Source organism: Lachnellula hyalina, assembly GCF_007821495.1.
Source record: "Lachnellula hyalina strain CBS 185.66 chromosome Unknown contig00009, whole genome shotgun sequence".
NCBI lineage: Eukaryota > Fungi > Ascomycota > Leotiomycetes > Helotiales > Lachnaceae > Lachnellula > Lachnellula hyalina.
The window spans coordinates 39,506-59,500 of NW_022157123.1; the positions used below are offsets into that span (position 1 = coordinate 39,506).

General features: G+C 47.7%; 7 protein-coding genes across 7 annotated transcripts; 5 read left to right on the forward strand and 2 right to left on the reverse strand.

The window, feature by feature from the left end:
- Nucleotides 1-38: 38 nt before the first annotated feature.
- On the forward strand, nt 39-1,977 carry HNM1_0 (Choline transport protein; the record flags this gene model as incomplete). Its single annotated transcript, XM_031145650.1, has 6 exons — nt 39-262; nt 312-390; nt 443-561; nt 612-625; nt 680-1,464; nt 1,546-1,977. 6 exons carry the CDS (start codon nt 39-41, stop codon nt 1,975-1,977), a joined length of 1,653 nt encoding a protein of 550 aa, XP_031009068.1.
- A 470-nt stretch (nt 1,978-2,447) lies between these two features.
- aflD_2 (Norsolorinic acid ketoreductase) lies at nt 2,448-3,566 on the reverse strand (the record flags this gene model as incomplete). The annotated part of the gene is made up of 2 exons (XM_031145651.1): nt 2,448-2,656; nt 2,858-3,566. 2 exons carry the CDS (start codon nt 3,564-3,566, stop codon nt 2,448-2,450), a joined length of 918 nt encoding a protein of 305 aa, XP_031008996.1.
- A 1,854-nt stretch (nt 3,567-5,420) lies between these two features.
- LHYA1_G000661 (SH3 domain-containing protein) lies at nt 5,421-9,091 on the reverse strand (the record flags this gene model as incomplete). Its single annotated transcript, XM_031145652.1, has 3 exons — nt 5,421-7,219; nt 7,269-7,343; nt 7,396-9,091. The coding sequence occupies 3 exons, from the start codon at nt 9,089-9,091 to the stop codon at nt 5,421-5,423; spliced, it is 3,570 nt and encodes a 1,189-aa protein (XP_031008997.1).
- A 439-nt stretch (nt 9,092-9,530) lies between these two features.
- On the forward strand, nt 9,531-11,747 carry ATP25 (ATPase synthesis protein 25, mitochondrial; the record flags this gene model as incomplete). Its single annotated transcript, XM_031145653.1, has 1 exon — nt 9,531-11,747. The coding sequence occupies one exon, from the start codon at nt 9,531-9,533 to the stop codon at nt 11,745-11,747; it is 2,217 nt and encodes a 738-aa protein (XP_031009026.1).
- A 1,563-nt stretch (nt 11,748-13,310) lies between these two features.
- Nucleotides 13,311-15,422, forward strand: FCK2_1 (Cytochrome P450 monooxygenase; the record flags this gene model as incomplete). The annotated part of the gene is made up of 7 exons (XM_031145654.1): nt 13,311-13,714; nt 13,769-13,870; nt 14,016-14,340; nt 14,390-14,548; nt 14,599-15,019; nt 15,073-15,174; nt 15,232-15,422. 7 exons carry the CDS (start codon nt 13,311-13,313, stop codon nt 15,420-15,422), a joined length of 1,704 nt encoding a protein of 567 aa, XP_031008998.1.
- Nucleotides 15,423-15,991: 569 nt separating this feature from the next.
- LHYA1_G000664 (uncharacterized protein) lies at nt 15,992-17,211 on the forward strand (the record flags this gene model as incomplete). Its single annotated transcript, XM_031145655.1, has 2 exons — nt 15,992-16,070; nt 16,274-17,211. 2 exons carry the CDS (start codon nt 15,992-15,994, stop codon nt 17,209-17,211), a joined length of 1,017 nt encoding a protein of 338 aa, XP_031009027.1.
- Nucleotides 17,212-18,529: 1,318 nt separating this feature from the next.
- On the forward strand, nt 18,530-19,995 carry MARC2 (Mitochondrial amidoxime reducing component; the record flags this gene model as incomplete). The annotated part of the gene is made up of 4 exons (XM_031145656.1): nt 18,530-18,784; nt 18,838-18,876; nt 18,924-19,902; nt 19,970-19,995. The coding sequence occupies 4 exons, from the start codon at nt 18,530-18,532 to the stop codon at nt 19,993-19,995; spliced, it is 1,299 nt and encodes a 432-aa protein (XP_031009028.1).

A 19,995-nucleotide genomic window follows, 5' to 3' on the forward strand; every position in this document is an offset into this window, starting at 1 on the left:
ACCCTTTTTTTTTTTTTGCCTGGATACACCCTCTCAACATGGCATCTCCACCTCCAACAGGCAAGCCAACTGGCAATTACTCGGATTCTGAGCAAGGTACAATGGTATCTGGACTTACCCCGCGAGACGTGGGGGTCGTGAATGAGACTGGCCATGTACAGGAGCTGGAGCGCAACTTTTCTTTGCTCTCTGTCTGCTCTGTTGGTATCGTTACGGGAAACACATGGGCTGCTCTGGGTGGTAGCATCGCCGTCGCAATCTAGTAAGCTTTTCATTAGAATGCTTGAAATATAATACTGACAGTCAGTTAGCAATGGTGGTCCACCTGGAGTCTTGTACGAGTTTATCGCAGTCTCCGTATTCTACTGGCTTGTTGCTGCTTCCCTTGCCGTGGGTTCAACAGAGTATCGCATCAGCCTACTACTTCTAACCAAATCATTAGGAGCTTTCATCGTCGATGCCAAGTAGTGCCGGAGTCTATCACTGGGCTTCTATCACTCCAGGTCCAAAGTATGGACGCATTTGTGGATGGTTTGCTGGATGGTGGAATACGTTTGCTTGGTATGGACACCCGCTTCTTAAGATGATATTAAATGCTAACTTATGACTAGGGTTTGTGCAACTGGTGAGACGAATCGAACTTTCTGCCTTTGTAGAAGAGGAACCTAACCGTGTATAGCTTCGATGGCTAGTATCTCTGCCCAAATCGCAACCGCTATGTACGCACTCTACCACCCAGGCTTTGTCCCGGAGAGATGGCACATCTTCATTGCTCATCTGCTCGTTACCTGGATCTGCTGTTGCATAGTCCTGTTTGCCAACCGGGCCTTGCCAATGGTGAACAACATTGGCTTGTTCTTCATCTTGGCTGGAGTATTCATCACCATTGTCGTTTGTGCTGTCCTCCCTCATACGAGCGGTTCGGGCTATGCCTCTGCTTCCTTCGTTTGGGCCGATTGGTCTAACCAGACCGGATATGATAGCAACGGCTTCGTTTTCTTGGCTGGTATGTTGAATGGTGCTTATGCTGTTGGAACTCCAGACTGTGTCTCTCACCTTGCGGAGGAAATCCCTAATCCCAGACGAAACATCCCGCTTGCTATCGCAGCTCAGATGGTCATCGGATTTTTCACTGCTTTCTTTTACATGATTGCCATATTCTACGCCATCACGAACTTGGATGATGTTTTGGGCGCTTCGTACTTCCCTCTTGCGCAAATTTACATTCAGGCTACTGGAGGCAGTGTTCCAGCTACTATGGGACTCTTGTTCATGATCTTTGTACCAATATTCTGTACCTGTATTGGCACTTTTATCACTGCTGGGCGCTGTTTGTGGACTCTTGCTCGCGATGAAGCTGTTCCTTTTCCTGGTACACTTGGAGTCATATCTCCACGTTTCAAGAACCCGTTCAATGCTACTGTAGTCTGTGGTGTATTCTGTACTATTTTGGGTGCTATTTATGTAAGTTTTGGCCCTTAAGTATCCCTTTAACGGATTTATTATTGCTAAGGACAAGCAATACTAACCCTCAAATCCTTTTAGGTTGGTTCTACCACCGCATTCTCCGCCTTCGTCGGCTCCTTTGTTGTCCTCTCAACACTCTCCTACCTCGCCGCAATCCTACCCTTCATCTTCACCAAGCGTTTCTCCCGCGCCTCCGAAGCCCCAGGCCCCTTCATCAACAGCATGCGACCCGGGCCCTACAAGATGGGCCACAAGGTCGGCTACGCCGTTAACATCGTGTCCTGCCTCTACATCATCGTGTTCGTGGTCATCTACTGTTTCCCGTATTCGTTGCCGGTTACGCGGGTTAATATGAACTACGCTTGTTTGATTACGGGTGGCATGTCGATTTTCGCTACTGTTTGGTGGTTTATTAAAGGTGGAAGATATGTTGGACCTCAGGCCTTGTTGCATGAAGATATGTTGTCGCATGAGGGCTCTACATCGTCTACGTCGGAGAAGTTGGAGTAGTAGTCTGTTGTTCTGCTTTAGGGGGAAATTTTGGATTGGGGAGTTTTCGAGTCCTGACCTTCTCAGCTGTCTTGGATTCGCAAGTAGCTGAATACAAATGATGACAGCATATGCTACATTTTACTAATTAGAAAAACTTCACACGTCCTGTCCCAAGAGGCAGAATCGCCGAGTGAAGTCTCATAAAGTAAGTGGCTTGGATACACATCGTGGTCAGCCAGTCACGTGAAGAAGCAATAGCGAGCAATTCTATTGCCAACAGTCTATACTTCCCTTCCCCCATCCCATCCCATCACCTACCAAATCCGTCCCGTCCGTCAAATCCCTTCCCATCACCTCTCTCTTGTTCAACACACGCCCGCCAAGTGCTCCCTCCCTCACCAAGGTATAACACTCCCATCATACGACACGAACGTCCCCGACGTCGTCGTCTTGCTCGCTACATCAATCTAAATCCCCTTTTGTCAGCCTTAGCCCTGTCCAGCCCAGCCATCTCCTGCCTCCCATCTAACACTCTGGAGAAAGGTGAACCTAGCCTCGACCTCCATTCCATCCGACCTGATGAAGAAAAAGAAGCTCACCTGCTTCAAAACCCCTTTTACACTATCATTTAAACTCATGGGCGGCTCTTTAACCCCAACTGCATCTGCGAATGCTTGACCATTGCCTGTTTTTACCCCTGGGAATTCTTTAGTTAGTTGATTAGTTTGGATCGTTTTCGCGAGTGCTTTATTTCCACTTTCTACTCTGGTCTTATACAGCACCCCCAAAACAAAAACAAAAACAAGAATAAAACAACCCCCCAAAATACTTGTTGCTCGCAAAACAAAAAATCTCGGGACTTGCTGTGGCGAGAAGGGACTTGGAGGACAGGACTTACACCCCGGATGCACAGCCAGCGCCGTAATGCCCCCGCATTCAAAATGCACCTTCCTGCAAAAGTAATTCGCCGCTGCCTTACTCGCCCCATACGCCAGCGTCGGTTCCGTGCCTGCCTGCGTGTCCATCGCGGCTATACTACCCAGACTGCTACTAACGAGGACGAATTTGCTCTCGACGCCCTCTAGCAACGGATACAGAGCTTGGAAGAGGCGTATGGGGCCCAGGGTGTTGATTTGAAAATGCTGGAGCAGGGAGGAGGGGCTTGTGGAGACGAGGGCGTGGAAAGATGTTCCGTGGCCCGCGGAGGCGATGATGGTGTGTAGGTGGGTGATGTGGTGGGTTGATGTTAGGACGCGATAGAGGTTTTGCGGGGTGTGGAGGGGGAGGTGTGCTTGCTTCGTTTCCATTTCCGTTTCCGTTTCGGGGCTGTACGACGAGAGATCCAGATACGTTATGATCAGTCTGCTGTTTTCGCCCACAGGCAGCGCGTGCAGATCATCCTGGGCCGTGGCTTCAGACCGGATTGTGGCAATTACTGTGGTGCGGGGACGGAGGAGGAGCGTTGCGGTTAGGCCGAATCCGATTCCTGGTTCGCTTTGCGTTAGCGAGGGGGATAGGGGTAAGGAAGGCACGCAGTAGGATAGGGGTAAAAGTGGGGGCCAACCTCGATTTCCTCCTGTGATGAGGTAAATTGTGTTAGCTGACATGTTGAGTATCTGGGATGTCTTTGCTGGTGTATGATAGCGATATGAAGGGTGGTGGGTGAAGGATATTTGATGGAAGATCGAGATGGGAAGTTTGGTGAGGAAGGAGGGAGGGTTAAAGAAAGAAGGGTCAGGGATGTTTAAATACTTGACCCCGCTTGTGAGCTAGCGATGTTATTGGAGAATACGGCTGAAGTACAGTTTGGTATTCAGGTAAGCAGTGTCATCTTTGCAGGGTCGGGTCAACATGAGGGGGCTAGGCTGGTGCCTCGCGACGGAATCTCGCGTAAAATTTGGCGGGTAAAAAGGGGGGTATCTGCTCCCGGAATCAAAGGCCAATACTTTGTCAAACGGGTCTTACGCATATCGCAATACATGTGATCACAGTAGTAGTTTAATCAACCAGAATGCTTCGCTTCAATTACAATAGTTTCGTACAAATACTTTGAAGTGTTACTTAGAAGCACCCCCACTTTACCCCTTCGCTCCCCTTCTCAGACGACCTAGCTTTTATGGTTACTAGAAGTGCACAGGAGGTTTATATGGTCATAGCCTAGATAAACAGCTAAAGTCTCCTGCTCCGGAGACGCATCGAGGAAATTCAAGAGCTCAGCAAGAAGATAGAAACATAGTATGTAGCAGTAGAAGGTGTTTCCCCAAACTTGAGTCTTATTATGATCCAGCTATCTCAATTTTGGCATTAGAGGAAAAGTGGAACCAAGATTCTTAACTTAGATATTGTGTGCATGTAGACTTTGCCTTATCGCATCTTTACTTCAGGTAGGTGTATGTCTGAGTGCAACCCCATAATTAAACAAGCGCCGAAATTATTGGCCATCTTTCGTATTTATTGAACCTCTCTCTCCTATTAATCTCTAGACGAACCTTCTCCAATACAACCCATTCCTTCCACAGCTTCCCAACAATTTCCTATTGGAATCAAATTCAAGTTTTCCGGCCACTACATCATAGAACGTGAAACCTCCGACTACTTTCCTAGGCAGCAAATCTGTAGATCCAGGATTGAGGTCTTAAATATGTTCTTGCGACGTCTTTACAGTATTTCCCCCTCTTCCCAATACACGTCCTCGCTTCCAGCTGAGTCTCCCAATCTACCCCTATGAAGAAACTCCCCCTACCCCGCGACCATCTCGGAGGTATATATATATGTTCTCTCTCCTTCCCACGCGAGAAACAATTTTCATTCCGCGGGATACCCGTATGAGCGTCGAAATACCCGCTTCCATCGGCGTGGAAAGAAAAGTAGGACACATCTGCTTGCGTTAGTCAAAGTATTATGCCAAGCCACATTCTTTCTCCCTAGGTCTATCTGCAGCTTCTTCACCTGCAGTTGAGAATATTATTTCCCTAGAATAATACGGCGAGCTGAATCAAACGAAAAAGAAGAATTGAAGAATCTTACCTAAAGTCACTCATAATAGACTTTCGCTAGCATGTGAAACTTCTCGGATTTCTCGGCAACGACTATCCCTTTAGGCATTTTTGAACATCACGTTACATATGAGCTCCTTCCTATAGATTTCGACTGTCCAAAGACTTAGTTACTATCGTCTCTTCAATCAAGCGTAGTAGGTCTGGACCCCCTTTCCTAGTGAAGGGGGAAATTGTGTTCAGTGAAGCGTAATTCTGTCGATGCTGTCGTTTGAAACTACGAAGAAACAGTTGATCGTGGCTGAAGAAGGTAGGGGCAATAGAAACACTGATTTCGGCTGCGCAACGATGCTATGCATAAATTGTAACTCTCGTGTACACTTCACTCGCAGAATCCTATGACCGAGCCTCGCTGCCCATCCTGGACCGAACCACAATTATCAATCTCCAAAAGACACCGCCCCTCTAATTCTGCCCCTGCCACCCCACCCAACTCCGCGGCATGACTCTCCAGATCTTCACTTCCCCACTTCGCAGATCATCCAACTTGAAGCTCTCCAGCTTCACCTTCTTGCTCTCTCGACCCTGCTCCCAAGCCCTAACCTTCTTCTTCGTGCCATCCCACTCAGCTACCACGCCAACGTGGTCCGGCTTACCGACTTCCATGCTATACTTGCCGTGCATTGGTCCATGCTTGCCTTGAAATTTGGTATTACGGAGAGTGATGATGTCGCCGGGGCGTATCTCGTCATTTTGGGTTGTAGAGGCATTAGCGAGATTACCATAGACGAGTGCACCGTATGAACGTGTTCCGACGGGGAGTAAAGCATTGGCAAAGGGCTTAAGAAGTTCTTTGATGAGGGCTTGTGGTGTTCCATCTCCAACAACGGTATCCTTTTTGGATGATACTCCTTCGAAAATACGGCGTCCAAACTGCTCGTGTGCCGCCTCTAGTTGATCTTGTCGCAATCGAGATGGAGGAGGTTCGTGTCGCTGCTCGAGCTTGAAGTCCCCTGGGTTTTGAGCATCATATTGAGCCGTAATGATCGTTTGTGAATAATCCTGGTACAGAACGTAGAGATCTTTAGTCGTTGTGGTCTTGCCACCTCGCTTTGATGAAGTAGACTCTTCTGTCTCGAACAAGATGTCCTTCCTACCTGAGAAAACAGGGGGTGTGCCTTTCGGTTGAGCCCACCAGTACGTGCTCTGTCCGAGGTCTACATCATTGGCAACAAAGCCAGGGTCCATAGACATTCTACTCAACTCTACAGATCTTCGGGCAGAGGTTGATGAGCGCTGGACATCCACAGACTGTCGTGGTCCTCTGTTCGACGGACCAGGGCCTAAGTCACGAGGTGGTGGTGGAGGAGCTGCCCTCTCTTGAGGTGGTGGAGCATGTGCCTGTCTCGGCGGCGACGCTGAGTATATGTCTTCGTCGTTTCGTTCAATTCTAGGAGTGGAAACAGAAGGGACAGAAACACCTTGCTTTGGCGCGGTATACCTGTAAGGATCATATTCGTCGTCATCTTCCGGCTCCCAAGGTGCGGCCAATTTTATCGGCGGAGGGGGTGGAGCAGCTCTAGGCATCTCTGAAGATTGCCTCGAGTGTGTAGGCGGCTGTGAAGGTAAAGGAGGCGCTTGTGAAGGCAACGGAGGTGGCACTGCACGGGGAGCGGAAGTTGGTGGAAGTGGAGGTGGTACGGCTGATGGAGCAGTAACGGGTGATCGAAGGGGCGTGTTGTCCTCTAAGCTCGAGTCCCTTGCATGCGCTTTCAAGGCATCTTTATGAGGTGCCGCAGAGGCAATGTCAGTATCATAGTCTCCCTCGTATTCGGTGACCTCCTCATCGCTCGGCTCTCTTGGCGGAGCTTGAGGAGGGAGAAGAACACGGTGATCTCCAGTCGATGATCGGCTCAATGGTGGAGGTGCACCATGAGGTGGTGGCGGAGGAGCTCGGCTTTGAGGCGAGGATGCTATAGCAGCACCAGGGATTGGTGGAACTTTACTTGCTCGCCTACCTGATCCTTGGGTACTAGGAGAGGACGCGAAAGCCTCATCACCCGCAAAGTAGGATGTTGATGCTCTCTTCATTTGGGGCGACCGCGGTGATGCAGGAATTTCCGCAGGTCTAGGTGGAGCGCGAGGGGCTTCACTCCTAGGACTTATCATTGAGAGATTTTGAACACTAGTAGACAACTCATCATCGGATTCAGACCCGAGACTGGGGGACATTGGCATCGATTGGGGCGGAATGGAAGGTCGCGCTGATCACATTAGACGTGATCTTGTAGAAAATGGATTTGATTGACTTACACTCTTTTGGCACAGGCGGAGGAGCTGGTCTTCCGCCTGGTATGGGGGGAGCGCCATAAGTCTCGGCAGAGGGGACTAAATAAATATTAGCATACTTAGATGTGGGTTTCTTCCAATCATTTCGTACCTGGTGGTGGAGCACCCCTAGCTTGTGAAGGTACTACGTCCTCAACATCTGGGAGCTCATCATATGGTCGAGAAGATATAGGGGCATGCTCGTCTTCATGCTCGTGCTGCTCAAATTCCTCCGGGCTCCGAACTTTGGACAGGCCAGGCATTGGGATCATAGGGACAGGAGGTGCACGTGTAGTAGGCGAATCAACATCCTCGGCTCCGTACTCTCCCGAATGCTTCTCGCTGTTGCTGGTAGACTTCTTCTTCTTCTTAGGGGGCGCTACAGGAGCGGGCATCGGCATACCACCTCCAAAAATGCCGTGCATACCCATACCACCACTCATCTTGGCCATGCGTGCTCTCAATTCTTCCTTACGACGTGCTTCTGGGTCGAGATCTTCTTCTTCTTCTTCTTCTTCCTCCTCCTCCTCCTCGCCCTGTGGCTCCTCGGCAGCACCCTCTTGTTCTCCAACATCGGGTTCTTGAGTAGGTGCGGTGGGTGCTCGAACAGGAATCTGAGGCGCACGGGATCTCGCCTTCTCATCGCCGTCATCTTTTCCGGTGGAAATTTCCTCTGGCTCTTCAGTAGTATAGCCAGCTCCAGACATGTCGGCATCATTTCCGTCGCCGAACGACTTTCGGGGATGGAGACCGGGACTTGTAACAGCCTCCTTTGAAGATTTACGTCTTCTTGGCACACTCGATTCTTCTCGGACCGAATCTATGGAAGCCTTTCCAACTGTCTCCTCGGTATCTTTTCTCTCCAAAGAAGCTCCGTCTCCCTCCTCGACATCTTCGGCAGGATGAGACTCAGTTCGTTTCTTGACAGGACGTTTGGGCTTTTCCTTCTTCTGAGCCGCATCGGCATGGCGAGACGCCTGTTCCATTTGCTGTTTCTGCAAAAGTGCGATTCTCTCCTTCAAGCTCGTCGGCTTTGGTTGCTCTTCAGTGTTAGCTTCATTAGTTGCAGGTGCCAATCCCGCTCGTTCCGCTTGGTCTAGATTTTCGGACTCCTTTGCTGCAATCTCAGGGTCCTCATCACGCCTATATGTTTTCTGTGGCGCGAGCTCACGAGGCGGAGGAACGTAGGAATTCTTGCTCGGGGGTGGAGCAACGAAAGGCTTCTTGATGAAGTTACTGGAACTTCCGGAACCCAAACTGCCAGGTTTGAATGGCGCTGGGGGAGGAGCTGCCTTATTGAAAGCCGCAATACGATCTCGAAATGAGCCCCCGCTTGGCTTGTCGGAAACCGGCGGCTTCGAAGATGGTACAGCTTTAAGCGCTGATGGTGGGGGCACCGGCTCTGCAACTCGAGGGGAGCTTGCTACTTCAGGCTTTGGAACCGGTGGAGGGGGGTCTCTTGCAACAGGCGCTTCTTGTACTGGCTCGGGTTCTTGCTCCTCTACGTGTGTTGGTTCGGATGGTTGTGCTGGCTCGGGGGCTGGCTCGGGAGCAGGCTCTGCCTCTTTTTTGGGTCGGCTTTGACGGGTTGGCCTAGGAGGAGCTGTAGGTTCGTATTTCTCAACGAAGTTCCTGGGGAAGATCCCCTCCTGCTTCACTCCTGAAGCATCCACGTATTCCCCAGAATACCAATCGTCGTCTTCTTCATCCGTGACTGTAATTATGGTTCCATTGGGAAAATGGAGATCATCTTCGTGTGGGGAAGTGTATTCGTAAACCGCCTTGACCTTGAAGGGCTGACTGGGCATCTTGGGTTTGTTGGAGTGCAGAGCCTGGTGTTGCAATCTCGCTCGGCTGGTTGCCTATGCTTGCGTTGACTGACACTGACGGCGCCGTGGCGACACCCCAGGCGGTGAGTTTTGTGATAGTATTCAAAGATTGACCTTCGTACAGCAATAAGCAATGTAGAGTACGTGCCGCGGTATAGGCAAGGGGGGTGGGAGGGTGGGGGGGGAGTTGAGGGTTGAGAGATTCAGCGGGGCGTCCGTCGATTGACTGAGTAGAGGTGCTACTGTAGTCTAGGTACGTCAGCGCATGAAAATACAACGTGAAACGGGAGCTGTGAGTAGTGGGTGGATGCTGGAGCGCCCAAAGGTCCCGTCTGGTCGTCTCGGCCACCGTATAGATAAATATTCATGAACCTGAATCTGAATTTGGCAACGAGAAAGAGCTTGCCATCCCTCCATAATGGTCGTCGGTAGGGTTTTACGTTCTTCTGGATGTGCTAGCTGTAGGTTACTTCTATTGAGAGGCTTTACTTCAGTGGCCGGACCCTCCCTTCGAGTTCCATATATCTCCACACGATTACCATTGCGTCTTGCAGCGAAACAAAGTCTTTTCTACTCGAGTCTGGAGAACCGGCAACAAGATGAACTTGAAAACAACGAACAAGAACCGGTCGCGGAGGAGATTGAGGAAATAGAGGAATTAGAGGAATTAGAAGCTCAGGAAGAGCCAGGAGAGACTACAGAGGTCTCAGCGGTGCCATGGTACCTCCAAGTCCAGTCGCCCCAGAGCGAGGTGAAACCATTATCAGAACGACAGCGTATACCCGAGTTACCAGAATCTCCTCCCCCTATATTACAGCCCTTACTTCAGAAAGTATCAATCGACTTTGGTATGGATGATCTCACCCTCCTCGACCTCCGAAAACTCGATCCTCCGCCAGCACTAGGAGCGAATTTGTTCATGATCATTGGCACTGCCCGCAGTGAGAGACATCTGCACGTCTCTGCGGATCGATTATGCAGATGGTTAAGAAGCACGTACAAATTGCGTCCCAGTGCGGATGGGCTTTTGGGAAGGAATGAGATGAAATTGAAATTGAGACGGAAGGCAAAGAGGGCAAAGCTTATGGGCACTACTGATGGGACCGAAGATGATGGAATACGGACAGGCTGGGTCTGTGTGGATGTGGGCGTAGTTGAGGGCGCAGAGGGTGAAGCAGATGACGTTCCTGAGCCACAGGACTTCGTTGGATTTGGACGAAAAACAGATGGTGTCAGGGTAGTTGTACAAATGCTCACAGAGGAGAAGCGGCAAGAAATTGAGTTGGAGAGGCTTTGGGGAGGCATTCTCAACAGGTCCACCCAGGCACAATTGGAAGGTGATGAGGATTCTGCCGTTGAATCGACAACCAGTCAACAAAGTCTTCTAGAGCCCACAGGATCAGCACCGACCTCCGACAATAGAGCGTCTCTCAGCGGCGCAAGAGGATTTCACACTTTTGCGAGGCCGTTACCGACATCAGTTGCGAAATACAGGCGAGACTTCACGACTACTGCTTTTCGACCATCAGAGCAAGAGGCTCTCCAAGAAGTGGATCCAACAATGCTCCGCGAGTTCATAATTCATTTCATTTCTGAAGGACAGTTTGAAAAAGCATTGGCTGCTATACAGAATAGCTCCAACATCCCAGAGCTCCAGAATGGCCAGTGGAGGCCGTTCATGTTGGAGCAACTTCTTTCAAAAATTCAAAGTGTTCAGAAAGAACAGGCTTTCGAGTACCTTGGTACTGGATCCTCTGACTATTCATCGACGCCTTTCTTGACCTGCTTCTATCAATCATTATCTGGATATCCAACTCCATCAGAAGTACAAGCTAGGGTTTGGCTCCACTGTTTTGCCCGAGCTCTAGGGCATCCAGGGTATTCGAGATCTGGACTTCTCGAACTCTTTGATGAATTCAAAATCTGTGGGGCTAAAATCTCCGAGAAAACGTACATGCATCTTATCCGCGGTGTGCTCCAAGCAACTGCAGCCGATCATCAATACCACGGACCTCCCCAAAAAGCTATCGAAGGGGTCATGGATATGCTCAACACTATGCATAGTCAAGGTTTCACGATTCTCGACGAAGCCATTCTATTAGAGTTACAAACTCTTGTCTCTCCAGGGCTAAATCTCGACGTACCTTCACAGCAAATATATTCCGACCCCATAGAAACCTTTGACCTCCCCAGCTACCCAATGTCCCCCATCCAATATCGCCTTCACAAGCTTATGATGGCAATCGACAGACCCTGTTATAAAAACGAATCACAGGTAAGACTGATGGATATATATTCGCGACAACGAAACTGGCGTGAGTTCTGGGAAGTATGGAGCATGGCCCCTCGACAAAGGAAGGCTCGGACCTCAGTCATGTACGCTTTTATGTTCTCGAGAGTCGCTCAGGCCAAGAACAAGAAAGCTTGTATGAACGTCCTTCGGACTTGGACAGCGGAGATGCAGAATGAAAAGCCACCTGTCCAACTTGGAGGTGTCGTAGCAGAGGCTGTTCGTGCATGTTTGATGGTTGTAGATCCGATGGTTGCAGAGAGAGCTGCTGAGAATCCAGATGCTCCTGGGGTTGTGATTCCGCTGTGGGTGAAGGCTGGAGGGCTTTCTGAGACGGAAGGTTAAAATATGTAGTAATAGTTACGAGCCGGATGTAAATTATGGTCGGAATCTCGACTTTGTACCATTCAAATGTAACATAAACCCATCACCATCTACTTTCAGTAACCCTTTGTCTTGGCGCCTTCTTGGTTGGAAACTAAGGTATTCTAGCCTTTGTGCCACATTAAAGCGCCGGTACCCAACTTCTAGTACCTACATAGGTATATGTTACAACTTACAATCACAACTTCACAAGTCCGCGATGAAGTTGTACAATATAACATTTCACGATGATTGGTTAGTCAGCAGATGATCGGGGAAAGCCTACCGTCAAACCTTCCCCGCAATAAGCTCTCATGCCCTGTTCCTGCATTGCACATGCATGACACGAGGGAGTAGAGGAGTTAGGCCCAATAATGCTGTACATACGTGGAGATTGTATTGGTACGAAGTAGGTCCGACGTGAATCAATCAATTAGGATCTCCAATTGAAAGTGGATGGGTGCTTACCCTACTATAGTCAAAGTAAGCCTGGTATGGCACTGTATTGCACATTCTTAAATCGATGTCTTTTGATTTTCTCTCTGTTCTGATTTGGCTCGGTTCAAATATCGATTGCATGTTATAGGTATCTGCCTCGAGTGAGATGGGCATCTGGGTACTCGCCTTTTTCCCGCTTAAGTCTAACAGCCCTTCTATAAACCAACTACTTAGCCGTAGATGGCTAGAATGCTATAGATATCCCTGGCTCTTTGCCCTAGTATATATCTTTAAAACCATAGAATATAGTGAGTTCAGACCTTTTAGGAGCCCTGTAATTGTGAAATCCAAGTTCTCTAAGTGGCGCGGGAGTATAGATTTTCATGATCGCCAGCTCAGACACCGGCCCACATGTAGCACGGCCTCCTTCGTCCTCTCTTTCGAATTTATTCCTTTTCGGGTATAACATTTTAGAAATGCCACTCATAGATTTGGGAGCATTATATCTTTTTTGCTGTTGAACAAGTCTCAGTTCTGTTGTCATGTTCATTTAGTGTCGAAAATCTAGGAGTCGGACCAGTGTAGAGAATAGTATAGTATACTGAGTAACGTATATTGCTAATATAAGATAACTTTTATACGCGCTAGCATAAGTAAGTAAACCGCAGTATATTCATTCATAATGTAGTATAAATCTTAGTAGGAAGCCTGAGAAGGGGATCCTGGAGGGAAATCCCCCCGCTCCAAAATTTTGAAGTCTAGGCCAAATCTGCAATCCAAAGATTATATGACTTCTAACAGGCTTATATGGACCGCGGCTCTCGGAACAATTTCAATACTCCGCATTCTCTCCGCATTCTCTACGTATACTCGTCTGATTCCAGGTGTATCGGAACCGCATTGCGGGGTAAAGGCACTTCCCAAACAAGTTCCCGACGAGTTACATTGCCGTTTGTACGTACAGGGTTACATAGAAAATATGAAAAGTGAGGGGAACATTCCAGTCCATAAGAGAAAACATCAAAGTTGACTTCTACGTCTTAATCATTCACTTTTTGAAAAACTGCTTTTAATACTAGATTACGACTACGAACTTGTACTCGAATCATGGCCGCTGCTACTTTGCAAGCTGTAGCCCTCGTCGGCGCGGTGCTGGGTGTTGCGTCTCACTGGGGCTATTTCATCCACGGAGAGCATCACATGGACGGAACCCGAATTATACTCTCTTTCTTTGCAGTCACAACCTTCTTATTTGTTTCAGTCATCAGACTTGATGGCAACCATTCCTATATGGCAGCCAGCCAAACCACAGCAGTCGCATCTGTATCCTTTCTCAGCACCTTGACTCTTAGTATCTTGACCTACCGTGCTTTCTTCCACCCACTTCGCAACTTCCCTGGGCCTTTCAGTGCAAAGTTCAATAATTTTTCTCACTTTTTCCGAATCGTTAAAGAATCGAGAAATCATATTGAAGCGGACAGATTGCACAAGAAATATGGAGAATTTGTGCGGTAAGTATCATCTTATTGCAAGCATGTCAATGACTGACAACATGTGGGGTTCAGCATTGGGCCGAATGAACTAACTACCATATCCCCAGATGCAGTGACAATACTCTCAGGAACTGGCTCAAAGTGCTCGAAGTCCCCATGGTATGACTGTGTCAGGTAAGAATATCTATTCATTTAAGTGGCATTCGTTCAACTTTAATATGCGTTGTTTTCTCGATTTCAGTTAATACTCTCGGAATAGCACTTTGATTTTTCCAATTTACTCTGTCAATAACGCGAAAGCTAACAAATGCACTACAAGCTACCCAACTGTTTCACTGCAGTTGACTCGCTCAAGAGTTCTGCATGACAAGCGAAGGAAGATATGGGATCGCGCTTTCACTATGAAGGGTGAGATGGTATTCGAATCTATCGAGAAGACGATATCAAGTACTGACGAGGCACTGCTAGCTCTCCGGGAGTACGAAAGTCGTGTAAAGACCTTCACTAATGAACTCATATCGGTTTTGGGTTCGAAGACGGGGCAATCTCTTAATGCAAGCCTCTGGTTCAATTTCTATTCCTTTGATATCATGGGTGACATGGCTTTTGGCCAGTCTTTTGATATGATGAAGAGTGGCGAAAAGGTAGGAAGACAACTAACTTCTTCGAAACTGCCTAATTAACTATTTCAAGCATTCTGCAATTAAGATCTTGCACGAAGGAATGAAACCAATTGGGGTTCTCACGCCGGTAGCTTGGGTGATGCCAGTTCTTCTAGACATACCAGGCCTCGGCGGCGGAGTCAAAGATTTCATTCAATACAATAAAAATAGAGTTGCTTTCCGGAAAGAGGTATGTTTCTACAGCGCACCTTACCTTGTTTGTCTGACTTCGATATGCAGAACATTCCTGAAACACGAGACCTATTCAGCTGGTTGATCGAAGCCGAGGAACAGAGTAATGACCCAATTCATAAAGATCCGAGGTGGCTCTGGGGTGACAGTGCACTCATCGTTGTAGCCGGAAGTGATACCACTGCTACGACTCTCACTCATATCTTCTATCATCTCGTACGCTCACCAAAAGTGTACTCCACGCTTCGAAAAGAGCTCGAAGCATTCTACCAGCCTGGATCTGAGTCCGAATTCAAGGATCTCCAAGATTCCCCCTATCTTAACGGCGTAATCAACGAGACACTACGGTTGCATCCTCCAGTCCCCAGCGGACTAAAGCGCTACACCCCACCAGAAGGTATTACAATCGGCTCAACATATATCCCGGGAAATATTACGATCTCAACTCCATTCTGGAGTATGGGCAGACGTAAGCCTCGCCCGCAACTCAATTTTGGCTTCATCAATATTGACGCTTAGCAGTTGAATCATGCTACAAAAATGCCGAAGAATTTCTACCCGAGCGATGGGAGGAAAACTCAGAGTTGATTCTTAACAAGTCCGTGTTTGTACCTTTCTCCTCTGGTAAGTTCCCTGCTGTTATCATTCAGTAGTAAGTATAAGACTAAACTTCGTGTCTAGGGCCGTACGGTTGTGTTGGGAAGAACTTGGCGCTCATGGAACTTCGAAGTGTAGTGGCACGTATAGTAACGGAATTTGATACCAAATTTGCCCCGGGTGAAGATGGACGCGCGTTGATGGAAGAATCGAAGGATACATTCACGATGGAGCTGGCACCTATGGAATTGGTTTTCACGAAGAGGAAGGACTGAGAGTCGGTGAGAGTCGCTGTAAGGATACACGAGATCTTACAGTACTACAAACAACAAACATGCCATTATGTTGTCATTCAAGATGTACAGTCAAGTCATCGGTACACGGGGGATATCATTTTGAGATTGTATATGGAATTAGTATAGTATTAAAGCAGAATGTCCTAGTCAGCGCATGGGGAATTTTATGAAGGGGCGGTATGTTGAGACAAGATTGTACTCGGAGTAACTCGCAATACTTCGGATTTTGTTTGAGCCAGGCTTGTAACCGGAGAGTTCCTGACAGAACCTTTAATTAACAACTTTTAATTCTCTCTTCTGCGAGTTCAATAAGCTCTTTTTCTTCTCGCCCGGACTACCCGTTTGGCATCTGGACAACATTTTGAGTTTGACACAGCTCCAATCAGAAAGCGACCCGCCACGTGTTAGAAACCATGTAAGTTACCTAGCCGAGCCAGCAAACAACTTCTGAAAACCCTTCAACTACTTCAACTTCTCTTCAATATTCGATATCGAGAATGTTCTCATTTCTGCAACAGTTTACTGTTCCTAGCTTGTTAGCTATCAACATGTTTGCACAAAGTACGATCGATTACTCTCAGTACACGTTGGATGTCCTCATTCCATTCTGGAACCACCCATCAGCGGGTATGTACCTTTCTAAGAGCTTCCTTGGGGGTTTGACCCTGATCGTGAGTTCAGACCTATGTTTCAATCTATATGTGGAGTTTGCTGCCTGGATTTCCACAACTACATTTTGAAGAGGAGCTGACATCCCGATCTTGAAGTTGCCCCTTTCACTGATGGTCCACGTGTGACATTCCAGGTGGATACACAAACCTACAATCCAGTTATCGACACAGGAACTTGTGGTTTGATCGTTTCGGCTGCTGAATTCCCCAACTGGACCCCAGAGCTCGCCGAAAAACATCCTGTCGGCTTCGAATACTTATCAAGCAGCAAAAAACTCTACGTTGGGAGGTGGATTCCAAGCGATATTGTATTCCTTCAAGCGGAAGTAGCAACCTCTGTTCCCATTCTAGTTGTATCTAAACGGTACGTCTGTTCTGGCTACAACTCCACCAGGGATGGCCCCAATTGCACCTCGCCAACGGAGACTATCGACATGCCTACAAAGATCTCTCTCCTCGGCGTCGGGTTCGGTCGCCAATTCGATGGGCAGCTGCAAGGCAACCCGGACAAAAACCCATTTCTTAACGTTGTCAGCATTCGTGGTACTCCCATCAATGCAACCAGTCATTTTCGTACCGGGTACAAGATCTCCAAGGAAGGAATCACCCTAGGCCTCACAGCAAATAATACTGCCGGCTTCCGATTCATTGACTTGGACGAAGGTGTGACCGAGGACCCACGAGACTGGGCACCAGTTCCAGCGTCTATCCGTGTTGGAACGGTGCCATTTGTGAGTGACAACACGACTGCGCTGATGGATACTGGGATTGACCAAATGTATTTGACCGTACCACCTTGGATGCCGGTTGAAACACACATTGAGCAAAGTCGGAGCACTGGCGCGAATGTCAGTGTCCTTGACGCTGGGCAGGTAGTCGAAGTGCAGTATGGGCAACCTGGTAGAAATCCCGCGGGGTACAGTTTCAAAGTCGGGGATATGGATTCAGTAGAGACAGGGGTGACACCACCACAGGTGATTGTGACTAGGTCTTCAACTAAGAAGCCCTTTGTCAATACCGGAAGGCATTTCTTTAGAGCATTTGAGATCATTTTTGACGCAGCTGGAGGGAGATATGGTTTCAAAGCTACTAGCTAAGTCTGCCTAGACCAAATGCCAACACCGAGTCACAAGCTGAAAGCTACTTTGAGCCTTTTGATAATGTATGGAAGCCATGTTCAGGCTCTTATACTAGTGCGTCATTGATCGAAAAAGGTGTGATATTCATCTCCACAGGAAAGTGGATTCTGCTAGAGGTCTTTTCGAAAATACTTAACGCAAAATATCAGTCTTCAACCCCGACGAGGCAAAGACGCCATTCATCAGCATGATCTGGAGGGAATTCAATATTCAGTCATCAATCTTTATTGCCATGCAGCCATACTGTCTGTGAATGAATGACAAATCGTTGGCCTTAAGCGCCCTCTTTGCGGCGAAGTTGGGATTCACATTTCCTAGGTGAGAAAACCAGACCCTCGTTTACCGTATATATATCTTCATATCTCCGCCAACGCGTCTTCTTTCAAACTTTTACAACCTTGAACCCCAATTATCGTGGAAAAGGATACTTTAGCTGAGATCGTGCAGCAGATTTCCCAGGTGGCAGAACTCATAGAAGAGATTAGCTATTGCAAGGATTCAACTGGCGAAAGAACTGGCGGCTGGATGAAGCGCATGATCATTTCTCCACGTACTGTTGACCTGTGTGGTACATGGCTTTACCATCGGGTTACGATTGCGCTATTATGGATATGTCGTCTGATAGATACATGCGTGGGCCTTCAAGTACTAGTATGCTGCTTAGGACTATTCCTAGGTCTATCATTTCTAGATAGTTACTATGTTTACCTGGAAACTACTATCTAGAGTAGAGAATTAAATTAGTTATCTATATTATGCCTCTTGAATGTTGATTATAGACTGGTTACTATACTGATAATTCTTAACTTATAATAACTAGCTAAACGTCACTTTACGAAACCTGAACGTAATTTAGGACTTATTATTCATAGAATTTAATATAGGTCTGATTAGCTATAATGGTATAGAAATTATTACTAATAGTGTAAATGTAAATATTGCGTTTCTGATAAAACCTAAGGTAGGTAAGGTAGGGAACTATTTCCTCTTTAGGACATTCTACATCTAGCCGAAGATGGGGGGTTATGTTATCCCCGCCCGGTTTTCCGTGACTCACTCACTGTTCTTCCTCAGAACACAATATTTTCGAGCACACACATATATATATATATATACATGCCATTGAATTCACGAGCATACCCCCACTACATAACGTACTGATACTTGCATTCAAATTATCGACGGGAGAGGCTTTCCAGCTTGCCCGTTTCCCGAGCTACCCTTAATAACCGGTTTTAACACTGCATTGCACTGCACGTGAGATACTCATTGAACCATGAATACATCCAGCAACACGGAAACCACCCTGGGAGCTTCAATGCCGTTATATGCCTTATATGCCTTTTTTCAGAGCTCACCTGCGACATGGAGTCTTATCGCCGTCTCCTCATCTATCATTTCATACCTATTCTTCGCCAGTCCTATACTCCAGTCTTCTTCAAGCAAGGCCCAGCGGGCCAAGGTTATGAAGCAAGCATTCAAGGCTATCGAGAACCAAACTATAGCACCTAAGAATGTAGAGACAAGCAAGGTGGGTGACCTGGTGATGTACGAAAGGAAGCTATATTGACTGTTATTTCAAAGCTTAAGGTGGCTCCGTCGAATACAATGCAAATTAGCAAAGTGAGTGTATTCCAAACAACCTGTTTTCATAATCTAATTTTTGATAGCTCTGGATATATCCTATTAAATCCATCAGAGGATGCCCTGTTTCTCAGGCGGTGTTGACCAGGGAAGGATTTTATTTGGATCGAAGATTCATGCTCCTAAAAGACCTCGAGGAAACCCCTCGCAAGCTTCAAAATATGCACGTGCCTGCCTTCCCAAACATGAGTCTCTTCCATACGGAAATCAGAGGCGAGACGCTCATTGTCAGCTATCGAAGTCCTGGAACGGCTGATCCCACCGGCGAGACCCTTGAAGTTCCACTCGAGCCTTCAAACCTGGAATCGCTGGAAAGGTTGCCTATTAATATGCACGGCAGCCATACCACGGCTTATGATTTGGGCACAGAATGCAGCAAGTGGTTCTCGGACAGATTCGGCTTCAAAGTCGTCTTGGCATACTGGGGAGGAAATCCACGCCCCGTCCTCGGAAACCTGCCCGGTCAGCCAGCAAATCAAGGCCGGAAGAAGAAGAACATAGTTGTGGAAACCGTAAGTCGGATACCAGTGCTTAGGTCTCTGGTTGATGACGATGATGATGGAATTATTGCGTTCAACGACTGCGCTCCATATTTGGTCATCAACGAGAAATCAGTTGCCGACGTCTCGACGCGCTTACCAGAGGACATGGAGATGGACCACACGAAGTTCAGAGCCAACATCGTGGTTAAAGGCTCGAGCAAAGCTTTTGAAGAGGATTTCTGGGGCGAGTTGTCTTTTGGGGATGATTCTAAGATTATTCTGACAGGAAATTGTGCGCGATGCAACTCCCTGAACGTGGATTACAATACTGGCGAAGCTGGAAAGGGCAAGGACGGCGAGATCATAAAGCTGCTGCAGAAGGATCGTAGGGTTGATCCGGGTACTAAGTACAGCCCGGTCTTTGGGAGGTATGGCTTTGCTAGCAGGGAATCGGAGGGGAGAGTGCTAAGTGTTGGGGATGAGGTTTTGGTGTCGAGGAAGAATGATGAGAGAACTGTTTTTTGTAAGCCCCCTCCCCCTCTTCCGATTTTGATTGGTTTTCGGCGACTATTACTAAACGTTATTTACAGATTGGCCTGGTATATCTACAGCTTAA